Here is an 18,082-nt window from a genome sequence, read left to right on the forward strand (position 1 = left end):
ACTTACGCAATAAGCTACATCATAGCTAATATCAATTGATCACAAAAAACTTATAACACGTTACTGTTTAAACACTAATTATAGTTTAGTACATCTCATAGTATTATTACAAGAACTCAAATTATAAAAAGTAGGAAACCCGAAATGAATAGAGCCCCCAAGGAGCTGGAGGAAAGCTTCGAAAATAAATATTAGAATAGGAAGTTTAGAATAAGAAATATAATTTATTAGGTTTACAAAGATCCATGTTCTGAAATATCGACCTTGTAAAACCTTCAGAACAATACAACTTTAAAGGAAAACGAAAACAACATTATTTTAAGTATTATTCATTAGAAAAAAATAAGAAAATCCAAAAGTAATGTTATTTGGGGAAATGGAATCTACTCGCTCCACTCTTTGGGACGTAGACACGTTCCGAATGCGACGCGATCTCCAGAGCAACGGCCCTCTCGTGCTGCTCCGAGATGCACTTGAACCTTTCGCCAAAAAGGGGAAGAGAATACAGCATACTGACGTGTACTTCTACAGCTTGAGCGTTGCATTCTTCCGAATTCTGTTGGTTTAATTTTAACTGATTAGAATAAGCGGTTTTAACTTTTTCCAACTCCAACTCCAAATGCCGGTTGTCCGCTGCCGAATTGGCGATCCTCCGCTTGGTCTTTTCCTTGCTGATCAAAAAGTCGAGGTAGTTCATGATGGAATCCGACTGATGAGTGATGGAATTGGACGTGATAAAGTGCGAGAACATGGCGCTGGCTTTGATCACAAAATCCAATTCATCCTGATATTTTGATCTCCGCATTTCTAACTCCAGTTTCACTTCTTCGGCTTTCTCTTGGCGGACTTTCCAGTCTCGCATTTCGCTGGCCTTCGATTGGTCCAGTTTCTTGACGTACGACATTTTTATTACGTATCGTTGGTGGATGTGATCCTTCCAAGAACAGCCGCAAGTGATACAGAGATCGCCTTTGAAAACTACGCAGTTTTTGAGTTCCTTGTTATTTACGACGTCTGGGGTGATATTACTGAGGTAACACGGATCGTGGCAAATCTGATAGATTTCATTTTCTCCTTCCATAATGACGCACTTTTCAGACTGGCAAACGGTTCTGGGGTTTGTTAATGGAATGAATTGTTGGTCGACCATTGGAACGTACAGAGTTCTCTGTAGCTGTTGGCGATTGTTCTTGCTGGACCGAATAGATTCAATTTGATAATTCAAGTAGAACAGGTTTTCTTGTATGACCATAACGATGTCTCCTAGCGGCTGCACCAACGAAACGATCAGTCTTCTCGCCTCGTTAATCGACAGAGTGTCCTTAACGCAATGAGGTTTCAACTTGTCAATGCGCTTCAGCAAACGGTCACACTCGGAAGCCGACTTTTCCCAACTGAAAGAATACTCTGCGCGGTCACCTTCCAGAAATTGGACATAATTTCGTCGCGCGACCAGGAAGCGGAAGGCGTCGTTGTCCAAGCAGTAAACGGTCTCCTGGTTCAGCGGGATACAGATGTCTTTAAGTTGCCCCAGCAGTTTCTTCAAAGGCGAGAAAGTGTCTCCTGGCTTGTAAAAGGTGCTCTTGGAGTTCGTGAAGACGAATGTGATATTTTCGCTGGCACTTTTGTGCAAGTGTTTTAAAAGTTCTTGAATGCAAAATCTGAAGAATATATTTAAGCGAGAATTATTAGGCTTCATTAGCAGAAGAATTCCGTGGATGTTGGTGTAGTTGGAAATAAAGCCGAGGATATTAACGAAGTTCTTGGCGTCTTGGTCGATTCCTCTGGTGTCACCTATTCCGGGGGTGTCAATGAGGCGAACCATCTTCTCGCCGCACAGAAAACAATATGCCTTGCAGCTTTGGGTTTTGGAGGCGAAATCTTCGTTGCCTTCGTTTTGGTCTTCTTCGCCAAATTTCACTTGGATAACATCGAAATTTTCGTCGGAGAGCGTGAATGAGGTCGGAATGAGTCCGATCAGTTCCGACTTTTCAGCTTCCTCCAGAGTGTCGTAGTTCAAGTAGTTGGCGAAAGCGTTGATGAACGTGGATTTGCCAACACCCGTTTCTCCCAGAATCAAAATGTTCAAATCTTGGCGTGTTTTCAGTTTTTCGAGCATGCCCAACAAGTCGTCTCTCCTTTCGAACCGAAAGAAATCTTCTCCGTGTGTCGGGTGGCTGCATTTAAAAGCGAAGCTGGTCGCTGGTGCTTTCCCGCAATTTTCGCAATAAATGTTTTTGTCGAAACAGTAGAACAGTTCTTTAGAACAACTGTCGCAGTGGAAGACGTGGGTTCCGGTCAGTTGGCATTTGCCAAACAACGAAGATGGGCAAGCAATTTGAAGTAACGCAGCGTCTTCCTCGATAATTTCCGGAACCTTTTCAAATTGCTCGTCAGGTTTAGCAGTGCATGATACGCTCATGTTTGCGGGTATTTTTGTTTCAGTTTCTGCAGAGGTTTCCTCAACGAAAATAGACAAATATGGTGGAGTGTCATATTCTTCACGACTTTCCGGCTTTTGTAATGGATTATATTTTTTGTCCGTTTTCGTGGATTTGCTTGCTTTTCCATTACACTTTTTGGAATTTGAACCGTTCTTGCCGGAAGTCGAATACTTTTTCAGGTTAGTTTCCTTATCATCATTTCCAAAATCTTCATTAGATTTTGAATCGTTCTTGCTGGAATAAGAAGACGTTTCCGCGTTAGTTTCCTTATCATCATTTCCAAAATCTTCATTAGATTTTGAATCGTTCTTGCCTGAATAGGAGGACTTTTCCACGTTAGACTCCTTATCATCATTTCCAAAATCTTCATTAGATTTTGAATCGTTCTTGCCGGAATAAGAAGACTTTTCCGCGTTAGTTTCCTTATCATCATTTCCAAAATCTTCATTAGATTTTGAATCGTTCTTGCCGGAATAAGAAGACTTTTCCGCGTTAGACTCCTTATCATCATTTCCAAAATCTTCATTAGATTTTGAATCGTTCTTGCCGGAATAAGAAGACTTTTCCGCGTTAGACTCCTTATCATCATTTCCAAAATCTTCATTAGATTTTGAATTGTTCTTGCCTGAATAAGAAGACTTTTCCGCGTTAGTTTCCTTATCATCCTTTACAAAATCTTTCTTGGAATTTGAATCGTTCTTGCCGGAAGTCGTGGAGTCTTTTACCATAGTTACGCTATCAGTTATTCCAAAATTCTGCTTTTCATTTAGGTGTTGAATATTTGAATGGACGTGCTCACTTGAGGTTCGAGAATGAATAGTACTAGTATCTGAATTACATTTTTCGTTCGAGATTATAGAACTTTCTTCTTCAAACTTTGTTTCTGCTTTCGATTGGGTCAAATTTCCATCTCCCTCTGGACACTTGAGTTGCGGAAACGGTTTTTCCTGGTTAAAATGGATGTGAAGTGTTGGTTTAGTTTGCGATATAGGGTTTTTTCTCGAACTATCAACTTTTGTTCTCTTTGTTTCATTGCAAAGTTCCTCAGCCAAAAGTGTCGCAAAGCGCTCACCACGTTTAGACAAGCAGTCGCTACTTACTTCTTTTCCCTTGTGATAATGAGCGACACGTACTTTGGGTTGGCGAGAGAACCATGAGAGGATCCACATGATCGCTTCATGTTCCATCGTAAAAACACCCATGGTGTCATTGGAGGCTTTGAGATCGAGTATTGCAAAAAATAAATTGTAATTTCTTTTCCATTCATGCGTTTCAAATAATTTTTCATTTTCGGGAACGTAATGAAGTACAAAAACATCTTCGTAATGTCGTTTCGTTTTCTCCAATTCTTTATCATCGCGTATCAGCGGGCAGTTGCGATCTTTGAGTTCTGAATAACATTGGAGACCAATTCTTTGCCCGCTAAATTCACCCAGGATCGCTTTCACTTGTTTTACGGGTAATCTATCTTTTATCTTTTCCAAGGCGATAAAACTGTTCATATTGTTTGGTGACCTGTCATTGGAAATCATGTTTTTGAAACGATCTCTTTGCTCCAAGAGTTTACCCGGAAAGTCGTTTTTGTAAGAAACAATTTTCTCAATTTGAGAGAAATTTTTAATGAGTCTAGTATCTCTATTCTTTTCGATATCTCTCAGAAAATCTTTCATGTCACAGTCCGCTTTATTCAAATCAGAAAAATAATTTTCTATATTTACTAATTTACTTGAGAGTAAAGGATATAAAGTTTTGGTTAATTATCTGCTTATACGGATGGAAGAAATCTTAATAATTGAGAACATGTTGTAGTAGATGGCACGAGGATGTTTGGTCGATACGTGTTTAACCAACTCGGGAAATTTAAAATCAATTAAATCCCCGAGAGAGTTGCACTCAATTTGCGAATCAAATTCCACGTCTCCGTTAATTTTGATAGAAATATCCAGGTTATCATATTCTTCTAATTTAGCTTTCAAAGGACCTAGATTCGCCACGTGCTTTTTAAATTCCTCCAAGAATCTCTTGAGTTGAGTCGTGGTTCTTTCTCGCTCAGGTTCAGACGGAATTTTACAGTCAAAGGAAACGATAATGCGGCCGCCCAAAGTTACTCCAGTGACGACGTGGGTGCTTTTAGTTAAATATCCACCAGGAGCTTCCTTTATGAACGCGTCGCTAAAGCATTTCGACTTTATATCAACGTTTTCTTGTTGGGCGAAAATTGAATGGACTAATGTTCCTCTGATTGCTCTGTTAGTTTGCTTCTCCCATTTTATTAAATCATCGTATCCTTCGAGGTGGTCGTCGTGCACCCCAAATTGTAATCCCAACGCTTGGTCAGCTGGAATGTCCAGGCCTTTTAGCCTCTTCGAGAGCGTCTCGTCCAAAGTGAACGATGATTTGAACTCGTAATTCATTTGTGTTATTGTTTTGTGCTGCTCAATCATTTCGGGTTGCAATAATATGGAATGATTCAAAAATCGGTCTTCGTACGCATTGTAAAGATCGCCTAATTTTGCGCATCGTCCTAGAGCAGCCCTCTTGACTTCGTCGTAGTTCATCTTTGATATTGTGGCTGAAAAAGAACGAATTGATTAAATATAATGGAAACCACTTACTAAAGGAAAATTAAAACTAATTAAAAGTAACAGCAATGAAATTAAAACTTATTTCAATTTAAACTACTTCAAATTAACTTAAAAACTAAATAAATTACATTGTGTCTGCTAAAATTTCACCTATATGTAACAACGGCCTCACAATTTGACGAATTGTTCATTGAAGCTCGTAACGAAAACCATCTGTGTTAATTAATATACAAAAATCGTTAGATTCCCGCCAATTTAGAGTCATTCAAATAATTTGTAGAAATTGACCGGATTTCCTGTTTCTCAGAAGGAATAGGCAAGAACGCCAATTACTCGATCTTTATTTAAATAGAGAAAACAACAAGATGTCACGGACATTTAAGTACTCACTTACATAGTAGAATTTAGTGAGTTTAGTGACTAATATTTTTACAAAAGTTACTGAAAATCTACGAAAAATGGTTAAAAAATTACTGTTTCATTGCTTTTTTTTACGAGTTACACAACCAAAATAGTAACTTTATAACCATAGGAAGTTATAGAACTTTGTTTTAGAAAAGACGAAATTAGACTTGATTTTGTTTTAATCTATTTTCTTTTGAATGGCGTCAGCCGTTTTTTTTTTCAACTTCTTCAACTTTCACAACACCTACAAGCATGGCTTGGGTTAATTCCACTTCTACACTAATAGATTTTTTCAACGGTTTATTTTCTATTCAAAAAAAATTAATTTATATTATTTGTAAAAAAAGGGTTATTTTCTAACGTTCAATGTTAAGGAAATCTAAAAATTCGAAAAACTGTTAAATAGTAAATAATTTTGGGAAGTGGCTTTTAGTGAGATTTAAAAAAAAAAGTAATTTTAAGTGAGAGAAGTGATTCAGTATCAGGGCTGCCTATGTTATAATATATTTTAAATATTAATTTTCAATTTAAACAATTTGTACATTAACTTAATAAACCCAAGATAGATATTATCGAAAATGAATTTTTGAGTTATCTGTTTTGGAAATACACGTTTATTGCAATTAAGTTTTAGACAAAATGAATTTTTCCGGTTACCTGGTTTTGGAAATAAGGTAGTGAAACGCGAACGAGTTAGATGGCGCCTGTATCAATTGGCACGAAATTGAAATATGACAATAGTGCGTGCGCGGGTTGTGGGGTCCCGCGAATTGACCAGAAATCTCACTTAAAATTAAATTTTCTTAATGCAACCGAAAACGTAGTTCAGAAATGATCGGTACTAGCTGGAAATAAAATATTCAACCAAGTCGCTCTTAATGTGTGACGTATCACCTAATTGAAAAGTTATGAGGAATACGGCAGTGGCAGGGTTGACTGATTTAATTCATGATTAAAATCAATATTTAAATCAACTTATTTTTAAGAAAAAATCATTGTTTTAAATCATACAATTTATTTTAATGTAGGAATAAAAATGACCAAAATAGTCTCTTAAAAAGTTAAAATACATCGAAAATCTGAGCAAACTAAAATATTAAATAGTAATTAAATTCAATTAAGCTATCATTTAATAGGCCGATAAAAATATTACCCTACGAGGAGACTTCCCATCAGTACTCTCTGTTTGGTCGGAATTTACGGCCAACTTCGACGATTTGTTTTGCAGTCTAACGAATTCGCAATTCACGAAACGGCAAGTTTGAAGCGATGGATTCTCCAAAGAAAAGGTTTGTTAATGTTTTTGATAAATGTTAATTAAATAACATTTAAATAAAATTTGAATTTTATGTTCTTAGATAAAGGCATTATAGAATAGACTGATAAAAAAAGTGTTTATCGGTAATATTTTTCAGGGACGCTCTCAAGCCTAGCCCTAACAATAGTTCAGTCAAAATTGCAGAATTAATCGCAAAAGGAAATTGGAGTAAACTATCCCCAAAGAATATTCGGATGAGATTATTGTAAAACATCATTCAAGAAAGTAAAAAACACAAAAACAAAGGCTACCGTATGTTCAAATCTAACAGAGTCACGAATGTTTTCTTATCACACTGGCAACCTAGTCAATGTCTCTTACATTAAAGCGAATGTTCGTGCTTCTTACAAAGCAAACAGCATTTATATTTGCTTTGTTTCAATGTATGATAGTAGATCCTCCAATTCCAATTAGACGATTCATTTTATATTTTTAACTAATAATTTACGTGTTAATCATAAGACACGTTCGCGTGAGGCCACGATTCTTGCTAAGGCTTATGTTTCCCACAAAAATACCGCAGCAGACGAAATTTGTTTTTAACGTTTTTTATAGTTTTGATATTTGTTCATAGATGGCGCTGCTGTTGAACATACGTCAAAGACTTACTTCCCCTTCCTACCCCCTTTCCGAAATCCTCTCGTAGTGAAGGAAAGATAACAACTTACGCGAAATATTTTAATCGGCCTATTCAAGATTAGCTAACTCATAAAATAAAAAATCGGTTAATTATACAGGTTATACAAGTCAAAAAACGATAAAATAAAAAAATGCGATTTAAATAAAACAAGAATCGAAATGTGTTAACCGGTTAAAGCGCCCCGTCGACCTCTAACCGGGTCTTTGGGAGTTCAGCTTTAAAGAGCTAGCCGACTGTAGTTCATACCTCCTGAATACTATCAGGAGGATTAGTCATATGGGGATACCTCCTGAATAATATAAAAAAGCGCACCGAAAGTTCTTACCTCTTTACTTGGTGTGGAAACAGAACAAAGAATTGTCCCACTTACTGTCATACCTCTTTAAATAAATCACGAAAATATTTTTATCACCCCAGAACAATACCTCTGGTCATAAAAATATACTTTCGTGATAATTACTGATGAAACCGAAAATATAGGTCCGGCGATAAGTGTCAAACTTTTTTATCACTTCCCGTCATATTTTATAGAAATTTTAAAATGTTTCGGTGTCGTACTTAATTATTACTTCTGGTCATATCTTTTTGGTGTCACACTTATTACTTTTGGCCAGAAATATACCTCTGGTCATAAAAATATTTAGTGGCACACTTATTTTTTATTTCTGGGCATAAAAAAATATTTAGGATCGCACTTAATTATTACGCTCCTGGTCATACGTTGTTATTTCAGGAGGGTTTTCAATGGAATTCGAATATAGCTTCAGCGTGTAAAGAATTCAGGTATGACGCGAAATGGCTAATTAACTCACTTAAATTAATTTTTTCTTCGCGACGGCAACCTAAGATGAACTGCGCCCAAAATTTAAAAAACATTAAAAGCAAAGAAAAGGAAAAAACCATTAAAGTCGGCAAATGGCCGCAAATGCCCTACATCTCGGGTCCGATCCCAGAAATTATAAAAATCCCGGCGAGGCTATAATAGTGAATACCAATTGAGATATCGAATTGGAATTCGAATATAGCTTCAGCGCGTAAAGAATTCAGGTATGACGCGAAATGACTAATTAACTCACTTAAAATTAATTTTTTTCAACGCGACTGCAACCTAAGGTGGAATTTGCCTAGAAGTAACAAAACTTGTGGTTTTTGATTAAATCTTACTAACCTTCTTCCTGTCGTAAGACGTGCGTCAAAAACCACTAATGTGGGAAAATGTCCCACTTCTCGGGCTCCGATCCCAAAAATTTTGGAAATCCCGTCGAGGCTATAATAGTGCCTACCGAGTGAGATATCAATCGCCTTAGTACCACTAACGTACCGCGAGCCATCGTATGTACGACGGCGGCGGCGGCTACTCAGTAGGTGATCGTAATACACAGAAATCCCTACTCGTACACTAGACAAATTAGAAAACCACGTGACATGTTGCCGTTGCCAAATGAGCCCCGACATACACAACAAAATGTTTCGACTCTAGTATATGTACTCACCATAGTACTTCGGCGAATCCTATAACTATCAGTAGTCCGTGAGCCAAGAGCTCAAAATGGGCTGGTCGGTATCAAATGAGCGCACCAAGGTTTGATCACATTTTCAAATAGGCCTACCCCCAAGGGTCATGGGGAAAATTGGTGGGTATTCGTGGGGCGTAGCTTCCCCCCAAAATGGGGATGAAATCCCCCGTAGAGTAAGGCATGTTCAGTGATGCAGTGTCGTAAAACGCACCCTGCGAGAGTTAGTATGGATAACAAGCAAGGAAAAAAATTAATGACGTCACTCAAATCGAACCATGCACTCTAAAATATTTTTTAGCTTTTTCAAAAAGCCTACACTTAAAGGTCATCGAAAAAATTGTAAAAAAATTTGACAATGAGCTTTAAGTGTAACATTTTTTGAAAAAGCGAAAAACTATTTTAGAATGCATGCTTCGATTTGAGTGACGTCATTGGTTTGAAAATCAACCAATGAAATTAAGCTATTCCGCAACGTCACTGCCGCGGGAACTTTGAAACTAGAGTAGTCCGCTTACTATCCAATATTGCTATTATCGAAGTAGCAGACAAATAATTTTGAGAGGCTAAAAAAACCTAATTTCTAAATTTCATATGGGAAACGTTAAAAATCAAAAAGGTCAATGAAAGTCCGATTTAAATCCACCCTTAAATGAATTAATTTAAATACGATTTCCTGGAGATATCTATATCCACCCAAAAACCATTCGGTTACAAATTGCAAGGTCCTATAAACAAAAACGTCACGTCCAATATTACTCTAGGCCATAAAAGTAGTGAAATCAAATAACGGGCAAGATCTGTAATTATATTCCCAGAAACGTCATAAACTGGACTTATTTATCGACAAGTGATGTGCTCTGAAATAATATGCTAGACCTTGAGCGTCCTAAGTGTTTTACTGAGTTAAAATCCTTTGTACAACCATAAAACATTTCAAAGAGAATGGCTAGTATTAGAAGAGACAAGTTTTTCTTAGCTTAGCTGTAACGATTCTAATGATACAATATCAGTTAAATAATTTACCAAGTTAATTAAAGAAAAAGGTCAATATAAGATAAAACGTTTTCTTAAGAATGTATAAAGAGTGAACAAATCATAAAATTTACAACATAGCGGACGAAAGGCAAGCATAAATATCAAGAATTAGTTCCTAAAAACGATGTAGATGGCAGCATTACTTAATCACGGGACCATTTCAACCTCCCGACTTTTAAGTTTTCTTACATTCTCGCAAAATAAAAACACTCGATAAAATTACTGAAACTGTCCGTACTAGTGGTACTCGAACATTTCTGTACATTATCGATAGGTGGCGGTGCGACTACTGAAACTGGCAAATTACTGGAAGCAGACCAGTTGTTGACTGCAGTGACAACTTCTCTGCTTTATTTAATTATGGTTTTAAGGTAAAAGAGTAAATTTAAACAAAGAAGATAATATATTTCGATCTAAACAATATATTTGATACACTGCGTTTCTAATATTAGCCATTCTCTTTGAAATGTTTTATGGTTGTACAAAGGATTTTAACTCATTAAAACACTTAGGACGCGCAAGGTCTAGCATATTACTTCAGAGCACATCACTTGTCGATAAATAAGTCCAGTTTATGACGTTTATGGGAATATAATTACCGATCTTGCCCGTTATTTGATTTCACTACTTTTATGGCCTAGAGTAATATAGGACGTGACGTTTTTGTTTAAAAGACCTGGCAATTTTTAACCGAATGGTTTTTGGGTGGATTTTACGCCTTTTTGTTTATAACAATAGAAATTATTATAATACCTTTAATCGTAACAAAGCGGAAATAATGTTTATAAACAAAATAGGAAAGTGAACTTTTACCTATTTGGAATATTGAGAACTGCCTAGCTCTTTCGCCAACATCGTGTACGTTTAGATATTGTTTACTTTAATATTTTGAAAACGTGACGTTATTATGCTCTTTAATTAATTTTTCAATGTTAATAAATAGGCTTGTACGATTGTTATTAGACTTTACACTTTTTGTACTCTGTTTATTACTCGTACCTTGCATAGGGACTACCGTCCCTTTTGATTCTTACGGATAAGATGATAGGGTGTCCACGGTTTTTTTTTTCAGATTCAAATTCCCCGACTTTTCCAGGTTTTGCCTAGCCATTCCTGGAGATTTTAGCTGACTTATCGTAAAGCAACATTTGACATGTGTTAACCAATATTTTAGTGAAGATTTCCCATTCGCCACCATTTTCCAGGTTTTCCCTATTTACGTAGATTTTCCCGAATTTATTTTATACCAAAATTTGGCAATTGTCAGGTAGAATTTGCAATCAAAATTACGATTTTTAGACCCATTTTTCAATTCCCTGACTTTTCCAGAAATTTCATCTAAAGTGGCAACACTGGTGAAGGAGTGCACATTGTACACACTAATCTACACTTTGAAGCGCTCTTAAAGGATGTATGAACTATATTTCTGGTGGATCAACGAATTTCGCATTTCTGCCAACGGGCTTAACCCAAGCAAGGGATGATTGGCGCTAATTACGTTAAAAACAATTCTGTCCCTACGCGTGTTATATTAATTAATTTTACATACGTCTATTGCGTAAATTTCAAAGTTTAATCTAAAGGATGATCTTATTTAGTTTTAATTTTCAATAATGAAATATTTGCTATTTTCCAAACTTAATTTAAAAATATTTTTTTTAAATAAAAGAAAAATTAGCCAGATTCAATAATGTAAAGTAATTTTCCAATACCACAAGTACAGCCAACTTCAACAGTTTTGACACGCGCTCTTATTTTATCGCAATTGGCCAAGATGGTAGTTTTGCGCGAGACTAATTTTAAGAGCGCGCTGCCTTGTTCCGTGCAAATTTTTAGAAACCGATAGATGGCGGTAAAGTTGTTGAAATTGGCAAAATCAGAGCAAACTAACAAATTTGGTTTTTAATTATTAATAAAATATAATCAAGGTATTTTTAAAATTAAGTTTACGCTACAGCTGCAAATACATTATTAATCACTTTGTCAAGACCGAGGCATACACCGTTAAAAATCCATAAAATAAAATTTATTTAAAAACAAATAGGCTTTTTTTTACATCAACCTCTGGCTAGAGTACTTAATATTTAAATAAAATAATTTGTTAAGAAAATGCAAAATTTAATAAAACAAAGTGAAATTTAAATATTTTGAAATCTCATGTTTTTTTTTAAGAAAAGAAATATTTTTCGTAGCGAGTGTTCGGCTTTCAATTCATCCAGAGCTTCTGCAGAGCGTTGAAAGCTTTACCGAAAGCACCGGTTCCACTTTTGGCGGCAGTGTGGTGATTGCGCCGCGGCGGTTGGTAAACCTGCTCGCAGTAATTGGCGTGCTCGGAAGCCCTGCCCTTTTCGAATAGCTGCACCATCTTCCTAATGGTATCGCCGTTGATTTCCAGGTCGAACAACTGACTAACGGCGTCGTTGATATCGTTAGTCGTCACGGAATGCAAGACTTCGGCGCTTCTGTGTCGGGCGGCGAAGTTCATGCTGTCGTCCAAACATCTGACTTCCGCCTCGTACGACTCCTTCATTTGGGTCAGCTCTTGGACCAACGCTTTTCTCTCGGTATCTCGCACGCTTTTCTGTTCTTCGACCGATATCAAGTGCTCCAGGTAATCTTTCAACGAGTCATTATATGGCGTGATGGCGTTGCGTTTCAGAAAATTGGCAAATTTAGCGCTGGTTTTCATGATTGTGACCTGCTCTTTTTGCAACAAATTGCTTCTTTTCTCCAGATCATCTATCAACGTTTTGACGCCTTCTTTGCGTTTCGCTTCGTTGTTTGATATCGTCTTGAACGCTCTGGTTCAATTTCTTCTTGAAAATTTGTTTATTCTCGTAATATATGTGCATGTGCTTCTCGTAATGGCAGCCGCACTGTGTACAGTAATCACGTCCTCCCATTGCCCAGCAGTCCCTCAATGCCGGACAATTAATGACCTCTTTGGGAACGCCAGTCAGGTAACAGTGGGAGTGGCAAACTTGAGAGTAATCTATTTTTTGTATCTCGTCAATTGTGTGCAAAGTGTAACATTTCGGAGCTCCGCAAACCGTTCTCGGGTAAGGAAATTCCATCGGTTCCAGATCGACCACGGGAACGTACAGATTCTTCTTCAAATTCTCAACATTGTCGCCGGCTTTCTTGATTTTCTCCTTCTGGTCCTGAACCATGCTAATGTTAAACTGAATATTTTGGGTGATATCTCCCAGAGGTTTGGACAGAGCCACGATGAGTCGTTTGGCGTCGTTCAGAGAAATGGTTTCCCGCACGCAATGGGGCTTCAACTTGGACACGTGCGTGATCAAGCGTTCGCACTCGGCAACCGATCTTTTCCAGCTTTCGGAAAAGTTCGAACGGTAATCTTCGTCGAAAACCACTTGGTTCTTCAAAGCGACGAGAAAGCGGAATGACTCGTTGTCCAGGCAATAAATCGTACTCATTTGAGTCTTAATTTCAACGTGAGGTTCTTTATCTTTGATCTCTTGGAGCAGTTTCTTCAGCGGCGGAAGGGTATCTCCCGGTCTGTAAAAGGTACTTCTAGCGTTGGTGAAGACGAAAACGATATTTTCGCTGGCACTTTTGTGCAAGTGACACAGAAGCTCTTGAATGCAAAATCGGAAAAAGATAGACAGACGAGAGTTGTTCGGTTTGAGCAACATGAGAATGCCGTGAATACTGGAATAATGAGAGATAAAGCCGAGAATGTTTTCGAAGTTCTTGGCGTCTTGCTTGACGCCTCGAGTGTCGCCGATTCCGGGCGTGTTTATGATGCGGACGACGCGTTCTTTGGAGGGAAAGCTGTAGGCTCGACACATCTGCGTTTTACTCGCCCCAGTTTCTTGCACTTCGTTCTCGTCTTGACCGAATTGAACGGTTCTCTCTTCGTAAAATTGGTCGGTGACGGTGAACGAAGACGGAATCAAACTAATCAAATCTGATTTTTCCGCTGCGGCCATCGTATCAAACGAGAGGTAATTGGCGAATGCGTTGATGAACGTGGATTTGCCAACGCCCGTTTCTCCGAGAACGAGAATGTTAACTTCCTCTCGAGGCTTAAGAGAGTTCAATCTCCTCAAGCATTCCCTTCGATCGAAGGTGTGGTAGCCGCCACGATGCGACGCGTGGTTGCATTTGAAGGAGCAGTTCGTGATCGATCCCCGTCCGCAGGAGCATGTGAAATTCTCGTCGAAATCGTATTCTATTAATGTCAAACAGTCTTCGCAAATGAACTTTTCCTCTCGAGACGCTCGGCAACTTCCTCGCAAATATCCGGGACAGACTATTTTAACAACCGCGCTGCTGGATGGTTTGACGATGGCAGCGGCGTCTTCGAATCTGATGTTCCATTTGCAGGAGGAAGGATTGTTCTCCGAAGCGCAACTGGCGCTGGATAAGAGATCATCGAATGGAATAGTGCTCCCTGAATCGTCGCTGTCCAGCTCGAAATCGCAGTCGTCAACCGTCTCCGAGTACGGGCCAATTAGTTGTCCGTTCTGGTATTTTTCGATGACGCACCCAGTTTCGCTGGCTGATGGAGAGTCGTTTTCGGTGTCGTCGTCGAGGGAATCTTCGAACGAATACTGCAAGTGGAAATTATCCGGGTCGTTCAATCGCTCCTCTTTTACCAGGGTTCGAATTGACGGCTCGAAAAGTGAGTCGCCCACGAGACTCTCCGTCATGGCGTTGTACAGACGTCCGAAGGCGTGGCGATTTAAAGGCATCGTTTCCACTTCGTTCTTGCCGATATCCTAAATTAAAATTATACATATGAAGTATGGCTATTGATAAACATAAAAGGCTTACATGCTTTAGTGGTACGTCTTGACGTCGTGTGTGTACCGTTCTCTTTGCTTATTACGGTACTACTACGAAGCGCGGAAAGTTAAACCGATACTGCTCGTCCCGTTCGTTCGTATTCTATGTACATCACCATTGCAATTATAAGGTATGTACATTTCCACGAATAACTAACGGTTGGCCTCAACCGTCCAATAGGGGGTTTCAAAAAATCCGGCTATGTTGTTCTCTCCGAAAAGTAGAATTATCTACGCAACTAACTGCTCTCCACGGCTGCCGCTAAATATTTAGATTCGAATTCCCTGACCACTAAGAGATTTTCCCTGACTTTTTAAGGCCAAAATTTTTAGGTTATATTTTACTTTAATCAGAAGTTAATATAATTAAATTGATTTATACTTTAGTAAAAAGCTTATTGCAATGTTGAAACAATTAACCAAACAAAGGAAATAAATCATAATCTTAGAATTAGTCATAGACCTAGAGTAAAATTACCTTCAAAAGTGTCCAGATAAAATTGAATTCTCCGACTTTTCCCTTAATTTTTACAAATTCTTAAAATTCCGACTGCTTAGGCCTATTTTTAAATTCCCCGACTTTTCCCTGATTTCCCTGACGTGTGGCAACCCTGCTTTTGGGCCCATAATTTAGATTTTATCGGGGCTCAATATTATGAAGATAGTAATTGTTTTCAATATAGTTTTTAAGTTCTCACCTTATAAATTAAATTATTTTCCAAATTACTGAAAAGCGTTGCCTATATTACAATACACTGTAGGTCAATTGGTGGGAAGCGATGAAATAGTTGATTTTATAAAATAGGAAGTGGTCTTGGCCAACTTGATAAAATGTTGCTCTTACGACACAAGAGCAATTTGCACGTGCGCTAGAAAAACCTATATTCCGGGCGACTGTAATTCGCTCTCGTAGGCTTCTAAAAGTAAGAGTGTGACGTAAAAGCCACAATAAAACAATAAAGCCGCGTTAATTTACAAAAAGACCTATTCAAACGCTAAAATATATCGAATATTACATCGCTTCCTAACAATCATATATCTGTGTAAAATAAATTCAAAAAGACTCCTACTTACCAGTAATAATATGCTGTATAAGCGGTTATGAATACTAGTATTACTCCAATGGTTTCCGGTACAGCTATCAATCCATGAAGCCAAGACATGTCTTCCGGAAACTTTTAGTTGACAGTGTTTGTCTTGACCACGTGTTCACGGAAAAGACCTCCAAGAAGATCTACTTCTACTTTCTCAAATTCACGAAACTATTACGGTATACGAATCAATCAAATTACCTTTACAATTATTCTTATCAAAAGATTTACAAATCGTAGATCTAACAAGGTCGACACACCTAGTACAAGTAAAGCAAACACGTTTAAAACGTTATTGTCCTATCTAAACTATATTTCGTATCATATTTTAAATTCCATCAGTTTGAGACGTTTTCAAAGTATTCGAAGCTGACAATATACAGCGAAAGCCGTTCTCGCTATACGAAGTCCGGCTGTACCTCTGACGTTTTTTCGTCTTTCCGCGTACCTTTATATTATCTGCTCGCGACTGTGACGTCAAAAGTCACATATCACGTGGGTGCACGAATTGCATTATAGAGACACCTAGCAGGAAGGACATACAATTCGCGGTCAATGGCTCGATCGATTTATTAATTGTTCTTTAAGGACCAATTCCAAGCTTGGGTCCAAATTCACAAAAACCTAAAAATAGGAAACAGAAATGCCAAAACACTTGGCATTTTTATTTGTTCCGCCATTTTGGAATTGAACAGGTAACAAGGTACAATACGCTACCTTAGAGCAAGAGTCAAGCAAGTCTGAAAACCCCTATTTGAGAAAAACCAGTTTAAAGTTCGAAATCTAGCATAATAACAATGATAATCTAAAATTGGATATTGATAAAAATAGAGTGAAAATATATATTGCAAATTTTGTACTGAGTCACCTTAATTTAAAAACACACAAGGATTCTTATTTTGAATTTCTTTCAATAGTCACGTATCTCGACTTACTTGACTTTTGCTCTCAGGTAGCGAATATACAAATTGAAAAGCAAGCAAGGAAAATTCTGCAACCTTCAAATTTGGTGATAGTGATAAATTAATTATTACAAGAACATAATTATAGTGCATTGTTTAAGCCCGTTAGCAATAATAAATATATCATTATTTCGTTACCATCCGCAAAATGTAAATTACAAACGTGGTGATGTTGTTTTAAAGTTTTAACAGTTATGCTTTGACGGTTAATCGACTCGATCCATTTTTGGGTTATTCGTATCTTTATCCCATTCTTATTAGGTTTAGGTATGGGATAAAAACTATGAGAACGAATTAGAAATATTGAAAAAAAAACTTAACCTTCACTTTTTGTCCTGAGAAATGAGAGCTAGATATAAGCAATTAGGGGATCTTACGCTGTCATGTTAGGGTTTAAAAGCAGGTAAATAAGCCTGCTATACCTCACAAAATTATTTTGAAATCCGGCAATTTGAAAATTTTCGAATTAATTAGGGCTAGATATAAGCAATATGAGCCTTTTGTATTAATGGTTTAAACTGGTTTTAGCCACCTGTTACAACCATTTTTAGCTAAACTGAATTTTTAGATTTAAAAAAAGCTGGTTTTTTGCCAACCCTGTTAGAAAGTAATTTATTCGCTATCATTAGAAAGTAATTTATTCGCTATCATTAGAAAGTAATTTATTCGCTATCATTAGAAAGTAATTTATTCGCTATCATTAGAAAGTAATTTATTCGCTATCATTAGAAAGTAATTTATTCGCTACCATTAGAAAGTAATTTATTCGCTATCATTAGAAAGTAATTTATTCGCTATCATTAGAAAGTAATTTATTCGCTATCATTAGAAAGTAATTTATTCGCTACCATTAGAAAGTAATTTATTCGCTACCATTAGAAAGTAATTTATTCGCTACCATTAGAAAGTAATTTATTCGCTACCATTAGAAAGTAATTTATTCGCTACCATTAGAAAGTTATTTATTCGCTACCATTAGAAAGTAATTTATTCGCTATCATTAGAAAGTTATTTATTCGCTACCATTAGAAAGTAATTTATTCGCTACCATTAGAAAGTAATTTATTCGCTATCATTAGAAAGTAATTTATTCGCTATCATTAGAAAGTAATTTATTCGCTATCATTAGAAAGTAATTTATTCGCTATCATTAGAAAGTAATTTATTCGCTATCATTAGAAAGTAATTTATTCGCTATCATTAGAAAGTAATTTATTCGCTACCATTAGAAAGTAATTTATTCGCTACCATTAGAAAGTAATTTATTCGCT

The 18,082-nt window shown here is 37.1% G+C and overlaps 2 protein-coding genes across 2 annotated transcripts; both read right to left on the reverse strand.

Annotated features, from left to right (window-relative positions):
- Positions 1 to 12,150: 12,150 nt before the first annotated feature.
- On the reverse strand, positions 12,151 to 12,633 carry LOC149960304 (uncharacterized). The gene has a single exon (XM_090167440.1). The coding sequence runs from the start codon at positions 12,631 to 12,633 to the stop codon at positions 12,151 to 12,153; it is 483 nt and encodes a 160-aa protein (XP_090023566.1).
- Positions 12,634 to 12,679: 46 nt separating this feature from the next.
- Positions 12,680 to 14,665, reverse strand: LOC149960305 (uncharacterized). Its single transcript, XM_090167441.1, has one exon. It carries the CDS (start codon positions 14,663 to 14,665, stop codon positions 12,680 to 12,682), a length of 1,986 nt encoding a protein of 661 aa, XP_090023567.1.
- Positions 14,666 to 18,082: the final 3,417 nt, after the last annotated feature.

This window comes from Leiobunum rupestre, chromosome 2, assembly GCF_980474605.1.
Source record: "Leiobunum rupestre chromosome 2, qqLeiRupe1.1.hap1, whole genome shotgun sequence".
Taxonomy (NCBI): Eukaryota; Metazoa; Arthropoda; class Arachnida; order Opiliones; family Sclerosomatidae; genus Leiobunum; species Leiobunum rupestre.